At 51.9% G+C, this 14,093-nt stretch overlaps 1 protein-coding gene and 1 non-coding gene across 5 annotated transcripts; both read right to left on the bottom strand.

The window, feature by feature from the left end:
- Positions 1,322–13,044, bottom strand: RAD51D (RAD51 paralog D). Of its 4 annotated transcripts, XM_018064226.1 has the most exons (10): positions 12,773–13,044; positions 12,445–12,506; positions 12,136–12,254; positions 7,752–7,833; positions 7,360–7,494; positions 6,773–6,868; positions 4,047–4,137; positions 3,859–3,929; positions 2,338–2,502; positions 1,322–2,173 (listed from the first exon to the last, which is right to left on the bottom strand). In XM_018064226.1, the coding sequence occupies exons 1-10, from the start codon at positions 12,852–12,854 to the stop codon at positions 2,060–2,062; spliced, it is 1,017 nt and encodes a 338-aa protein (XP_017919715.1). In that variant the 5' UTR covers positions 12,855–13,044; the 3' UTR covers positions 1,322–2,059. The 4 variants fall into 4 exon arrangements, with proteins under 4 accessions (XP_017919715.1, XP_017919716.1, XP_017919717.1 ...); XM_018064227.1 differs by lacking the exon at positions 6,773–6,868 and having other exon boundaries at positions 1,560–2,173; XM_018064228.1 differs by lacking the exons at positions 12,445–12,506; positions 12,773–13,044 and having other exon boundaries at positions 1,560–2,173; positions 7,752–8,442; positions 12,136–12,199.
- On the bottom strand, positions 2,225–2,295 carry MIR2331 (microRNA 2331). Its single transcript, NR_129668.1, has one exon. It is a non-coding gene; the product is annotated as a microRNA 2331 (primary transcript).

Genomic DNA, 14,093 nt, shown 5'->3' with positions numbered 1-14,093 from the left:
TGGTAGTGGCTGCCTGGAGTGTCATGTGGAGAAAAACGAAAATTGCAAGGGTCTCTAAGCTCTGCGAAAGAGAACGCTTGATTTATTGCTGATGCCTGCGTGGGTTTGATTCCCAAATGGTACAAATGACAGGGATGTGCCATCCCCAGCTTAACATTCTGTTTGCTACTATGGTTGCAATGAGCTTCCTAGGTGGTGCGAGTCATAAAGAATCCACTTGCTAATGCAGGAGATGTAAGAGACAGGAGTTCAGTCCTACGGTCAGGAAGATCCCTTGGAAATGGCAGCCCACTCCAGTATTCTTGCCTTGAGAATCCCATGGACAGAGGAGCCTGGTGGGCTACAGTTCATGGGGTCGCAACAGACACAACTGAGGCAGCCTCACTCGCATGCACAAGGCTGCCATTCTGTACTCACTGCTCCTAGCGAGGAGGCCGCAGGCTCATTTCTCCCAGGAGCCTGTGGAAGCACCAGCGCCAGGGTTCCTCCAGTCTTGGCTCACCAAGCCTGTCCTCACTCAGGCAGATACCCTCGGGCTGGGTTGCCACTTGCTCCCAGTCCTCCAGACCTCTTCCTTTTATCCCTCCTGTGCTCATCATCTGTAAATGTTATATTTTCTGCCTCTAACTCTGACCCCGCTTCCTGAAGCCAAGACACAACTAATTAACTACACAACAGGCTCTCAAACCAAGAAAGGCAACCTTCCTTTAAAAAAATGTGGTCAGTAAACAATCCTGATCATGTTCTTCCTTTGATTTCCCCCTCCCTGCTGTCCTCCCTTCCACCCAGCCAGGGCTACAGCTTGCAGAGAAATGGTCACAGCACCCGTAACAGACCAGGGAAGGGCGGGGGTGGGGGTACTATTTCATACACTGTGGTACAGCTGGCAGGAAGAGAGGGGTAATTACATTGCATCTTGGAGCCACCGGCAATGAATTTCTGCATAAAGGACTAGATTTGCCGTGTATCATTTACGCCACCATCAATTTTCCCAGCTGGCTCTACTGACTGTGCAAATTCTCCTGCTTATGGGCAAGGCCATGGTTCAGCACCTCGGCTTACTCTGTACTGTGGAGGGGCCCCGCAGAGCACCATGCACGTTTAACAGGCAGCTGGACTCACTGGGGCCAGGTCACATCTTCCCTTCCTGTTAGATTATATCCCTGGGACTGCAGTGAGCTCCCGGTCTCACCTGGTCACGGTGACACATGCAGGTGTCTGAAACCAAACCGACAAGAGGGAAAGAGGAACAGGGGTTCTCTGGGGCCTCACTCGGTGACTGAAAAGCCACTGTCTGGGGGAAAACAGATGACTCTGCAGCTCAGTGAATTTCTTTTGTATTAATATGTTTTTAAGAGCAGGATCTAGATAAGGAAGAGTTTTGGCACTAGTGGTAAAGAATCCACCTGCCAACGCAAGAGACACCAAAAGATATGGGTTCAATTTCTGGGTTGGGAAGATCCCCTGGAGGAGAAATGGCAACCTGCTCCAGTATTCTCGCCTGGAAAATTCCACGGATGGAGGAGCCTGGTGGTCATGGGGTCGCAAAGGGTCAGACACAATTGAGCACACAACATGGGTTACATTTACAAGGTTACTTCCACCCAGTAAGTCAAAGACAGAGTTAGGGGGAAAGAAGCCCCATCTTACAGATGGAAAAACAGAGGCAAAGAAAAAAAAACAGAAGGGAAACAAAGGCAAGCCAGAGGCCTCAAGCTCAGTCACTGTGTCAGGATGGAGGGTAGGATGGTGATGTACAGGGTTAATCCGTCCAGGCACCAGAGTTCCTCTTCAGAGATGTCCAAGTCCATGAACCCGGCTCCCACTGGAAACGCACGTGGTAGAAACAAGGAAAGAAAACTTGGTACCAGCATGAATTTCTGGGTCCTTCCACAACAGCATCCTCTCTTGCCAGTAGCACTGTGTTTCCAGAGAGAGGAGCTGAGGGTGAGATGGCTTCCCAGCAAGGGAGCGGGGCTGCTGGCAGTGAGCAGCAGGCATTACTGTGCAGGTGAGTTGGGGGCCTAGCGGCCTGCCCCTTCCCCCATCAACAGCACCATCACGTGTGATCTCCCTGGAACACTGGGCTCTGCTCCCAGTGTCCTTTGTGATCTCCCTGGAACGCTGGAGTCCCCCAGCTCCCTAAGTCCACCGTCTCCTGGCAACCTGTTGGCTGGAAGAAGACAGGAGGGAAGCGTGAGTGTTTGAGTTAAGCAGCCCACATGGGTAGCTTCTTTGGCTGCAGGGTCTCAGCCTTCAGGAATTCACAGACATCTGCAGGCACGGAAGCCACCCTCAAGGGCCTGGATTCCTGGCTTTCCCCTGGGGCTGGCTCACCAGGCGGGGGGACTTGGTCAGACATGCCACGCGGCGGCTGCCCAGAGATCCTGAGCCTTGGGTGCTGTCCAGGAGAAGCCGGGTGCTGGGCACAAAGCTCCAGGAGCGTCCCAGGGCAGGTTTGAGCTGCCCGCTGTCCCTATCTCGGGTCATGTGATTGGTCACCTGCAGCAGAAAGAATCAAAGGCTTATAGACCCATAATGCTGGTACAGAGGACATTTGCTCCTATGGCTTCATTTTACAGATGGGAAAGCTGAGGCCAGGTACAAGGAAACAATTTCCCCAAGGCTCCATGACTCATCACCAGTCTGGAGTCAGAACCCTGGGCTCCTGACCTGCACAGAGCTCTTGCCACTAAACCACGATGCCGGGACTTCCCTGGTGGTCAGTGGTTAAGACATGGGTTTGATTCCTGCTCCGGAAAGATTCCATATGATGCAGGGCAACTAATGCCTGTATCACAACTACTGAGCCTGGGCTCGAGAGCCTGTGCTCCACAATAAGAGAAGCCACGCAGTGAGAAGCGTGCACAATGCATCGAAGAGTAGTCCCCACTCGCCGCAACTAGAAAAAGCCCGTGCCCAGCAACAAAGACCCAGCACAGCCCCCCACCCCAAATATGCAGCTGCTAAAAGTGGCATTCTTAAAGAATCTATTAAAAGATTCGAGAAATGGTGTCTTTTTTTAAAAAAAAAAAAAACACAAGATTACCGTTTAGTTGGAAAGTTGATTAAAAGTATATGTATATGGGCAGAGAAAAAAGATTCAATGAAGGTACATTAAAAAAAAAACTAATATGGTCTCTGTGGATGTAGAGATTGATTACAAACTGGACACTTATATTTAACTATTTGTTACCTTCTTCTATGAGACGCGTGAAGACTTTCAAAAAATTACTCCATAAGCAGAAAAAGTTACTCTAAAAGCAGAAAAGATCCCTTTCTATGAAGCTCTGGAAAAGGCAGAAACCAAATCAGTGGTTGTCTGGGGCTGGGGGATCTTTCTGGGGTGATTGAAATATTCTGTATCTTGATCTCGCCAGATACGACTGTATCAAACCTCAAACAAAGAGAAGTTACTCTGTATGAATTACATCTCAATAAACCTGACTTAAAGAAAGTAAAAAGAAAAACAAGACTGTCCCTGGGCTTCCCTGGTGGCTAAAACTATGCGCTCCCAGTGCAGGGGGCTCAGGCTCAGTCCCTCGCTGCAGAACGAGATCCAGCGTGCCGCAACTAAAGAATCTGCAGGCTGCCACTAAGTCCCAGCGCAGCCAAATAATTAGTTTTTTAGAAGTGTTAAAAATGACATTGCCCGGTCCCCTGGCTATTTATGTGTCTGAGCCCCTCACAGTCTGGCACTCTAGATGACCCACAGAAGTTGGGCTATGGGTCACTCTGGGGGTTCAGAAGCTGCTGTTTTAAGGAAATAAAGAGCACCTGGAAAGAACACCTCCCCACTTGGTGAAGTCCAGGGACCAGAGAGAAGGCTAGCATGGCTGGCCAAGCCCACTTCCTCACCAGCACTGCCACACTGAGGTCCCGGGCCAAGGTCTTCAGCTCTCGGGCCAGCTGCACCATCAAGGCCAAGCCTGGAGGAGAAAAAGCAAACAGGGTGGGCAGCGGGGACCAGGGTGGCCGAAGATAGGACTCCAGAGCCAGCAGGCAATATCACGACCCTCCACCCTGCGCTCTGCCACACCACTCACCTTCCCTCTGCTGACCTCCCAGAAGTGGGGCGACCACCGCAGCGACCGAGTCCACAACCACCACCTTCAGAGTCCCGGAAGAACTGCGGACCTGGGGGGCAGTGATGGGGGACAGTGATGGGAAGCAGGTGCCACCAACCAGTTGGCCTCCAGGGGGCGCCCATTACCAGACAAACCCGCTCCTCTATCAAAAACTGGTAGGAAATAACCTCTCCCACTTCCCTGGTGGCTCAGAGGTTAAAGCGTCTGCCTCCAATGTGGGAGACCCAGGGTTCAATTCCTGGGTCAGGAAGATCCCTGGAGAAGGAAATGGCAATCCACTCCAGTATTCTTGCCTGGAGAATCCCATGGACAGAGAAGCCTAGTAGGTTACAGTCCATGCGGTTGCAAAGAGTCACCCCAAATATAGCTGCCCCTCTAAGATGGAACTCTAGCAAAGCCTTTTCCTTCCACCTTCATGTGAATGTATAACAGATTATACTGAAGACTTGGGCTTCCCTTGTGGCTCAGCTGGTAAAGAATCCGCCTGCAATGCAGGAGACCTGGGTTTGATCCCTGGGTTGGGAAGATCCCCTGGAGAAGGGAAAGGCTACCCCACTCCAGTATTCTGGCCTGGAGAATTTCACTGACTGTATAGTCCATGGGGTCGCAAAGGGTCGGACACTACTGAGCGACTTGCACTTGCGCTGAAGACTTGGATGGACCGAGAGAGTTTAAATCACAGGATATCAGATACTCTAATTAAATTTGAGAAACCCCTGCTCAGATCCTATGGTCCCTGATTAGAAAATTTTTTCTTTCTTTTCTGTTTTTTAAAAGATTTTTTTGATGTCAACCCTTTTTAAACTCTTTAAGTTTCTTACAATATTGGTTCTGGTTTACGTTTTAGTTTTTTGGCCCCGAGGCATTGAGATCTTAGCTCCTCGATCAGGGATTGAACCTGCACTCCCTGCATTGGAAGGCGAAGTCTTAACCACTGGACCACCAGGGGAGCCCCAGATGTCACTCTTTTGATTAGGCTTCATTATATGTCAAATGGAATGCACTGCCAGCCCATGATCATATTGTTACACAGGACAACCTGTTGCATTTTGCTCTCACATGTGTGCTGTCTTGCAGGAGCAAGCGGCCTTGCTGTGAACTGCCCATGGAAAGCACCGCATGGCAGAAATAGTGGCAGCTTTGAGGACTCAAAGATGGCCTCTGCCAACAACCAGCTGCCAGCAAGAAGCTGAAACCTCTAGGAAATGAATTCTGCCAACAACCTGAATGAACTTCTAAGTGGTTCTTCCCCAGCTGAGCCTTCAGACAAGAGCACAGCCCACCTACCACTTTCATCACAGCGTAATGAGACCCTAAGCAGAGGACCAGGCCAAGCTGTGCCCAGACTTCTGACCTACAGAATTTGAGATAATAAATACATGTCGTTTTAAGTCATAGTTTGCAATAACTTGTTATGCAATAATAGAATACATATCATCTAACAGTGCTACAGTTAAAGAAAAAAAAAAAGTCTTTTGACCTGGGAGTTGAGAGGTTTGGGTTATAAGCTTTGCTCTTAACGTGAAAAAAAAAAAAATTTGGCCATGACGTATGTGGAATCTTAGTTCCCCAACCTGGGATCAAACTTGTGCCCCTTGCAATGGAAGTGCAGTCTTAACCACTGGACCACCAGGGAAGTCCCTAAGCTTTGTTCTTATCCTAAATATGCGGTGACTGTGGGCAACGCACTGAATGTCTCTGGCCCCCACTTTGCTCGATTCCAACAAGACGGTTGGATTAGGTCAGGACTACTTCACGTCTCAACGCATGGGGAGGCATAACCTGCTATGATTCCTATGCCAAGTATTCGTTCAACCATTATATGGTCTAAAGCTTGTTAAAACGATCTATGTTACATACAACCCTAGGTATGCCCATGGGAAACATGATATCCTTTGGGGTGAGAGGTAAAGTTTAAGATAAATTAAACTAATCTCTCTAAGGTTTCTCCCAAATGTAAAGGTATATATATCATGCACCATATCCTATCCAAGCACCCATCAGGTATATCAGGGTACCAACGCAAATGCCATTCCTAACCTCTCTCCCTTGTCAACAGGCCTCTGAATGTGTTCAAGCACTGGGCAGAAAATCTGACATCAGGGAAGGTGCACCCAACCTCTGGACTAGGACATAAAAACGTAATTCAGTTTTTGCCAGTTAGATGTAAAGGGAACTGAGAAGTGTAATGGTGGGTTCCAGAGAAAGAGGTACAGAAAAGAGGCATCTATCTGCCCTGGATATGGATGTGTGAAGACATGATGCTCGGAGCCACGGCAGCCACTCTGCAATCATGAGGGGGAAGAGCCAGAGAATCAAGCACACCAACCTAGAGCCCTGATATTACGGGTGTGCCAACCTCCAGACTTCTGTGAGATAATTAAATGTCCTCAAAGTTCAAGTGTCTGTCAGATAGACTATTATTTGCAGCTGAATGGACCTAGTTGGAATGCAGAGATGAACAGGAACTGATCCTTGCACTCAAGGAAGGGGCTTAGTCTTTAGTGGGGAAGATGGGCTTGTGAACGAGGAGGCAAAGAATTGAGGAAAGAAAGAATTAAGCATCCAGAAATCCCATCCTGGGAATGGCAGGCACAGCTAGAGTCACCGGATTGCACACCTGCCCACACGCAGACAGCATAGGTGGGCTGCGGGGAGCAGGGAAGGCAGAGGGTCAGGCTCACCTGCTGGGACACAGCGCCTCGCAGGTCCTGCAGCGCGCCCAGCATCTGGAAGATGTCAAACGCACGCACCACCTGGATCCTCTGGAGAGCTCCTGCCTGAGGGGGCAGGAGAGAGAAGGGAGGGCCTTGGAGAAGAAGAGCCGGGGGTCGCGCACGATGAAGAGGGATTTTGAGGTTGAGAGAGAAGAGGCACTTAGACACAAGGACTCAGGTACAGATGGCAGTGGGCTTTGTCTGCTGGGCCAGTTCACAACATGCTGGCTGCCTGGGTGCTGAGCTGCAGAGCCAAGTCAGAGCTCCATGGGAAGGAGTGGCAGTGATCAGTGTGTCTGCCCTGGGCAAGATATGGGGGAGAAACACAGAGGGGATGCCAGGGGTTGGGTTTCTAGGAAGGATCCTTGTGGGTAGCATCCAACTGGGATGACGTCATAAAGGGGAGGCTTTACAACACAGGAAGCATTAGCGGTACAGCAAGTTTCAAAGCCAGAAATGACTAGTCACCCAAATGGTCCAAATTCTTGCCATGTTAGATAATGAGGTCTTATGGTGTCAGAACCTCCAAGAAACCCAACCTTCCTGCCCTTTACCTGCTCCTCCTCGTCCAGGGTCCTAGCCTGAAGCAGCTGGAGGATGCGGGAGGCTGTGAGCCCTCCGTTGGAATCAATGTAGAGAACGTTCTGTTGCAGGCCATGGGCCACGTTTGCTGCCACACAAAGACATACCTGAGTAGAGACGGGCCATTGGGTGAACCTGAGCCCTCAAGAAGGGCCCAGAACGGGAGCACCCCCAGCAAATCTCATCCAGATCCCAGAGGCCCGAATGGGCCCTGAGACGCGAGTTCAAGTCCCACTCCTCACCACCTATCTTCTCTCTTCCAAGCTCTGAAATCACAGGATCCTGGCAGAAGCTTCCCCAGAGATCCAGGATTGTGCATCCACCTCCCCCAACCCTCCTGGCTGCTTGCTGGCTGCAGGTGTACCTGGGTTTTGCCGCTACCCGGGGCGCCTACAATTTCAGTCACTTCTCCAGTGTAGAGACCAGCATCTAGCAGTTTGTCCAGGCTGATGGCAGAAGAGGAGGGAAGAGCATCAAAGGAAGGGATTGGACAGGTGGGAGGAGAGGAGGGGAGGAGGAACAGCAAGACATTCCTTCCAAGCATTGTTCTGTCCAGAGACGCTCTGACATCTCTGGCCAGGAGGCTCCTCCTTGTGGAGTCTCCTTTGGGGAAAGCCGGCCCGGCCAAGTGTTCCCCCTCTGGCCCCTCATCCTTTCACTCTCGCCTTAAAGATCACGTCTGGGTAATCACTTCTCTCCGGAGGTCTCTTCGCTGCCCCATTCAATGGTTCTCTCAGTCTCCATCACCGCCCCTTCTGGGTTTCCTTGATAGCACTGCCCATAATTTGTCATGTTTTAAACTCTGAAATAATTATAGATTCACAGGAAGTTGCAAAAAAAACCAAAACCAAACCATGTCGTGAGGTCCCGTGTACCCTTCAGCTGGTTTTCACCAACGGTAGCATCTTTCACTCTGAGATGTTTTGTACCACAGCTTAGCGCAACAGCAAAAAACAGCACTGGTGCAGTCCAGAGAGCTGCAGCTCAGTCCTTCCACGTGCGTCCGTGCGCGCAGTTCTCCGCCGTTTCACCCCACATGTGGGTTTATGGAACCACTGCAATCGAGGCAGAGCATTCCCATCTCGGCAGGGCTCCCTGTGCCACCCTTTTATAACCACACTCACCCCTAAATCCCTAGCCAGCCCCTGGCAACTGCTTAATCTGTTCTCCATTATTATCATGTTATTTCAAGAATGTTGACTTCCCTGGCGGTCCAGTGGTTGAGACTCTGCGCTCCCAGTGCAGGGGGCACAGGTTCAATACCTGGTCAGGGAACTAAGATCTCACATGGCGTGGCCAAAAAACAAAGAATTTCTAAAGAGACCCATGCATGAATATTTCTTAAGCTTCCCAAATAATTCTAATGAGAAGCCTGGGCTAAACCACAGGTTTGGACTCTACAATCAAGAATCAATTGCATTCCTGGCCATGAGGATCTCCAGAAGGAATTCCCAAATCCACCTCGACATGGACAGACCCCCTCCCCGCCCCCCTGCCACCTGCCTTGTGGAACAGAAGTACAACTGAGCCTAACCCCGTTCTGAACACAAGTGCTGTCTGGAGTTTATCCTCCACCTTCCCCCGAACTGGCTTTCGTTTATTCTTTCAGTCACTCATTCAAACATCGCCTGAATGTCTCACATTTCCTAAAGGCCTTTTTCTAAAACAAGCCGGAGGCAGAGATGAACAAGACGCAGCTCGGGCCTTCAAGGAACCACCCTTCTTCCCCGGTCAATACAGCTACTTCCGAGACTTGCTGCCTGCTCTCCCACTTGTAAAGATGCCCCCAGCACTACAGGCCGTGAGAAGACCTAGAGCAGAGGGACTTTCCTGGTGGCCCAGTGGTTAAGACTCCTTGCTTCCAAGGCAGGAGGCTCAGGTTCAATTGGTTGGGGAACTAAGATCCCACATGCTAAATGGTATGACCAAAAAAAAAAAAAAAAACAGAGAAACCTGCTTCATTTGGTTAACCAGCATTTCGTGAGCTGTTGACTACAGAACTCCCCTCCTCTCCCCTCCTGTGTCAGTTAATACCCATCAGTGTCCAAAGACCACTATGACAAAGCCTAGAAGCCTAGGGGTCATCTTTGATCTGCCACTTTCGCATCCCCCCAGCAGGAAGGCTCACAGCATTTCTTCAATATGCCTCCTGCTGTCTCCCGCCCCAGATCCGCTCACAACACCCTCCCCTGCTGTATCCTCCTGGGCCTCTCCTGCCAGCCTCCCCTGCCCCATCCACCCCGCCCACCTCTAACTGTAACTCTACTTTCACAACACAGCCTCCTGCCTGGAGGGAGCAACAGGGCAGATGCCTTAGAGCTGAGTTCTTAGGCTTAACAGTATGACAGGTGTGACCTCAAGGGCCTGGTCCGCCACTTACCCACTGCAGGATCTTTTTTTTTCCCTTGGGCTATGCCACCCCGCTTGTGGGATCTTAGTTTCCGAACCAGGGGTCAAACTGTAGTGGAAGCACAGGAGTCCTAACCGCTGGACCACCTGGGAAATCCCTAGCTGGGGGATCTTGAGAAAGTCTCTTAACCTGAGTCCCAGTTTCCTTATCTACAGGATGATGGCTTTCATTTCTTTTTAAAGATTTTTTTTGATGTGAATGAAGCATTTTTTAAGTTGCTACTGCATTTGCTACTATGTTGCTTCTCCTTTATGTTTCCGTGTTTTGGCCCCAAGGCATGTGTGATCTTAGCTCCCCATCCAGGGATTGAACCTTTACCCCCTGCACTGGAAGGCGAAGTCTTAACCACCGGACTGCCAGCGAGGCCCCCGGGTGGTGATTTTCATCCCAACAGGCTCACTGTAGTTGTCAAAGTGTTAGCTGCTCAGTCATGTCCGCCTCTTTGTGACCCCATGGACTGCAGCCCACCGGGCTCCTCTGTCCATGGGATTTTCCAAGCAAGAATACTGGAGTGGGGTGCCATCTTCTTCTCCAGGAGCTCTTCCTGACCCAGGGGTTGAACCTGCATCTCCTGTGTCTCTTTACCCACTGAGCCATCAGGGAAGTAGATAGGTAAATGAAGAAGATAAGATAAAGTGAAGAAGATAACTGAAGAGAAGATGAATGAAATAATGTACCTAGAGTAACAGCGCCTGCTTCCTGATGAGCACTCAGAGAAGGCCCATCCATGCCTCGCTGCACAGAGCGGTCCTGAACCTCTCTGATCTCCTCCGCAGTGACCCATGGTGGCTGCATCCCGCCAGTTTACCACCTGACCACTCTCTCTCTCTATGCTGGCTTTATAAACTCCCAAAGGCCAGGCCTGCTTCCTGCTAATCACCCCCTCCTTAGCTGCTTGCACACATGCTCACACCTCTCTCGTGTCCACCTGCTCTTCTCTACACAGTGGACCCCAGGCTCCTTAAATGCAGGGGCCTCACCCATGCCCAACCCTGGTACCCATGCTTGACACTGGCTACTGCTTGATGAATGACAGGCCTGAACTCTCAACCCAGGGAAAGCAAGCACTGTGTTGTGTGAACCCTGCCAAGACAGCGTGTTTTGGAAACAGCGAGGGCCAAACCGATCCAAAGACCTTTGTGGTGGCAGAGTTCTTTATCAAATTCCACACAAACAGGCCAGGGAAGAAGTCAGCCTCCCTTGGCCAGAAGCCGCCTGTTTTCTTCCAACTCTTTCTCTCTCCAAACACTGCAGAAGGAAACTACTCTCACCCCTTCCTGCTGCAGCGTACAAGGAGTGAACCAAGTTCAGGAACAAGTACCCCAGGGCTGGAGCCCCACCACTGCCCCTAGCTCCTCTTGTGCTAAACTCAAGTGGGGTTAATAATCACGGACTCACAGGATCACGAAGAGATTATACAACCTATTGTATAACCTTGCTGTTGTTCGGTTGTCCAGTTGTGTCCGACTCTTTGCGACCCCATGGACTGCAGCATGCCAGGCCTTCCTGTCCTTCACCGTCTCCGGAAGTTTGCCCAAGTTCATGTTCATTCCATGAGGTGCCAAGCACCTCATCCTCTGATGCCCTCTTTTCCTTCTGCCCTCAACCTTTCCCATAATCAGGGACTTTTCCAATGAGTCAAGTGTTTGCATCAGATGACCAAAATACAGGACTTTCAGCTTCAGCATCGGTCCCTCCAATGAGTATTCAGGGTTGATTTCCCTTAAGATTGACTGGTTTGATCTCCTTGCTGTCCAAGGGACTTTCAGGAGTCTTCTCCAGCACCATAGTTTGAAGGCTTCTTCAGTTCTTCAGTGTTCCATTGTATAATCTACTACAAGTCAATGGCTGGTACTTAACCTAGTCCTGCCACACTCTCTTGCCCCATCCATCCTTAAGTGGACAGGGAGGTAGGGCCAGAGAAGAGTTGCTCTGATTTGCTGAATAATAATGAAATACTGACATCTTGTGTTTCAGTGGTTCTCAACCAGTGTAGATTTTGCCCCCAACCCACCCAGGGATCACAGCTGGAGATATTTTTGACTATCAGACAAGGGGAGAAGGGAGGTGCTACTGGCATCTAGCAGGCAGAGGCCAGGGAAGCTGCCAAATGACTTACTAAACACGCAGGACAGGTTCCCCCCACCCCAATAATTCTGCATCCCCCAAAGTTAGGAGTTATGAGAAACGTTCTTACAGGGTAAGAGAACTTAGAAGTCCTGACCATCCTCAGACCTGTCTGAAAGGGCCTGCTGGCTGCAGACTCCAGCATCGAAAGCGCAGCAGGAGGAAGTCAGGTCGCCCTGCTTCTGACTGTCCCGCACGCACACACACAAACCTTCCAATGCCAGTGGACAGGATGGCCGTGGTGGTTTTCAGTTCCTCGTAGAGATCAGCGCCATTGAAAGGGAAAGCTGAGAACTGAGCCAGCAGCACTCGCCGCAGGGCGACCAGGGCCTGCGGAAGGGGCGGGGCAGCTCAGGATCCGGGCTGCAGCAGCCCCAAAGTGTTCTTAGGCAACGACCCGTCAAAGGAGGGGGCCGCCCAGGGTCTCAAACGCCGCCGTTATCAATCCTTAGGAACCCCTCTGCTCGGGGATGGGCATTTAGAGACACCCAGGTGTGGAGCGTGGAGACGGTCAGCTCACCTTGTAAGACAGGCCACATTTCTGGGCGACCTCCTCCAGGTCTGCAGAAACCAGCTCCACCACTGAAAACGAAACAAGTGGGGTTGATGGGCAGGGAGGGAGGCCCGGGCCGTCCGCACTCGACTTTCCCGCGCCCGCGCGTACTGGCGGAACCGTGGGACCCGGCGCGGTGGCGGGCACACGGTGGGGGGTTCTACCCTCCCAGGGGCGTGGCTCGCCCCCCCCCCGCGTTTCCGGGCTCCCCGGGGGCGCAGGAGGGAGGGGAAGGGCCCCCCCGGGAGTGCCGGGGCCAGCCCTGTGGCCCGCACTGGCGCGCGCCCGCGGTCACCTGTCTTGATCCCGCCGCTCTTCAAGAGCTGGACCATGTCCTGGGTGAGGCCCGGGCACAGTCCCGCCCGGAGCACGCCCATGTTCCCGGGGGGCCTAGGGCCGCTGGTCCTAGGGGCATCCGTGGGGCCCTCTCCAGTCGTCCCCACCCCACCCCCGGCGCCCCTTTCTGGACGGGGGAGGAATGCGGGAGGCAGCGACCGCGCGGAGAAGGCGGACCCTTCGGGAGCTCGGGCACCCAGGGCCAGCCCGCCCCGGCCACGCCGCCGCTTCCGGCTTCCAGGCGCCAGGACCCGGCCTGCGGCGCCACCTGCCGGCCGCGGCGGGGACGCGCGGGCCGGGCGGTCGGGGCGGAGACAGCTCGGGCTGCGCGAAGCCGGGCTCCCAGCGCAGAGGTCGACGCGCCCGGCGGGAGGGTCGCGGCCCGCGTGCGCCTCCGCCTTCTCCTGGGCCACGCCCCCCGGTGCAGCTTTCGGTTCTGAACGCTGGGCCAGGACGTTCTATCGGATCGGCCATTCCTACGCCCAGGGACCTACCTGTTAACGAAAGAAGGCAGTAAAGAGCAAATCAAATAAATCAGATAATTACCGAGATTATGATGGCTGCTAAAACGCAGGAGAGCACAGAGAGGGCATCTGCTTCTCTAGTTTCCAAACAAAAGAATTTTTACGTATACAACGATAAAACCCCTGAGTGTATAGAAAACACACACACATACGAATTTTAAAACGTCCTTGGCTGGACCTCATCCTCTGGAAGAAACAACTTTACAAGGTTGGCTCCGCACAGTCTAGTGAGGCGGTGGTGGTGGTGGTTTAGTCGCTAAGTCGGGTCTGACTCTTGCGACCCCATGAACTGGCGAGCCGGCCAGGCTCTTCTGTCCATGGGATTCTCCAGGCAAGAATACTGGAGTGGGTTGCCGTTTCCTTCTCCATCTAGTGAGGTAGGTGCTATGTTTATCCCTGTTTTACAGATGAGCAAAATGAGGCTCGGAGGTGAAGTCATTTGTCAAAGGCTTCACAGCCTAGGAAGCTGTGGGCAGAGCTGGACTGAAGAGCTCACGAATCCCCACCCAGGTGCAAAAGCCATTGCTGTTTTAACAGCTGCCGGGTTCCTCACCCCACAAAGTTATGTGTATGTTTTCGTCCCTGTGACATGGTTTCCCTGAGAACAGAAACAACCTCTGGCCCATTTCTGTATGCCTCTGCACCACCCATCGTGGTCACTCAGTACCTGAAGACACTTGAAATGGAGGTCAGACAGAATTTAGAATTCCAGCAGTAAAACCTGGGTATGTGGGTGCTTTAAACCCCATGAGCCAT

The sequence above is a fragment of the Capra hircus genome, chromosome 19 (assembly GCF_001704415.2).
Source record: "Capra hircus breed San Clemente chromosome 19, ASM170441v1, whole genome shotgun sequence".
Taxonomy (NCBI): Eukaryota; Metazoa; Chordata; class Mammalia; order Artiodactyla; family Bovidae; genus Capra; species Capra hircus.
Note: the sequence above shows the minus strand (reverse complement) of the source record. Positions and strands in the feature narration are given on the sequence as shown.

Excerpts from the sequence above, each read along its gene's own strand:
- RAD51D (XM_018064226.1), bottom strand. The coding sequence starts at position 12,854 with ATGGGCGTGCTCCGGGCGGGACTGTGCCCGGGCCTCACCCAGGACATG. Across the intron at positions 12,507-12,772 it reads GAGCGGCGGGATCAAGACAG|TGGTGGAGCTGGTTTCTGCA; the intron begins GTGACCGCGGGC and ends TTTCGTTTTCAG. Across the intron at positions 7,495-7,751 it reads CGGGTAGCGGCAAAACCCAG|GTATGTCTTTGTGTGGCAGC; the intron begins GTACACCTGCAG and ends GTCTCTACTCAG.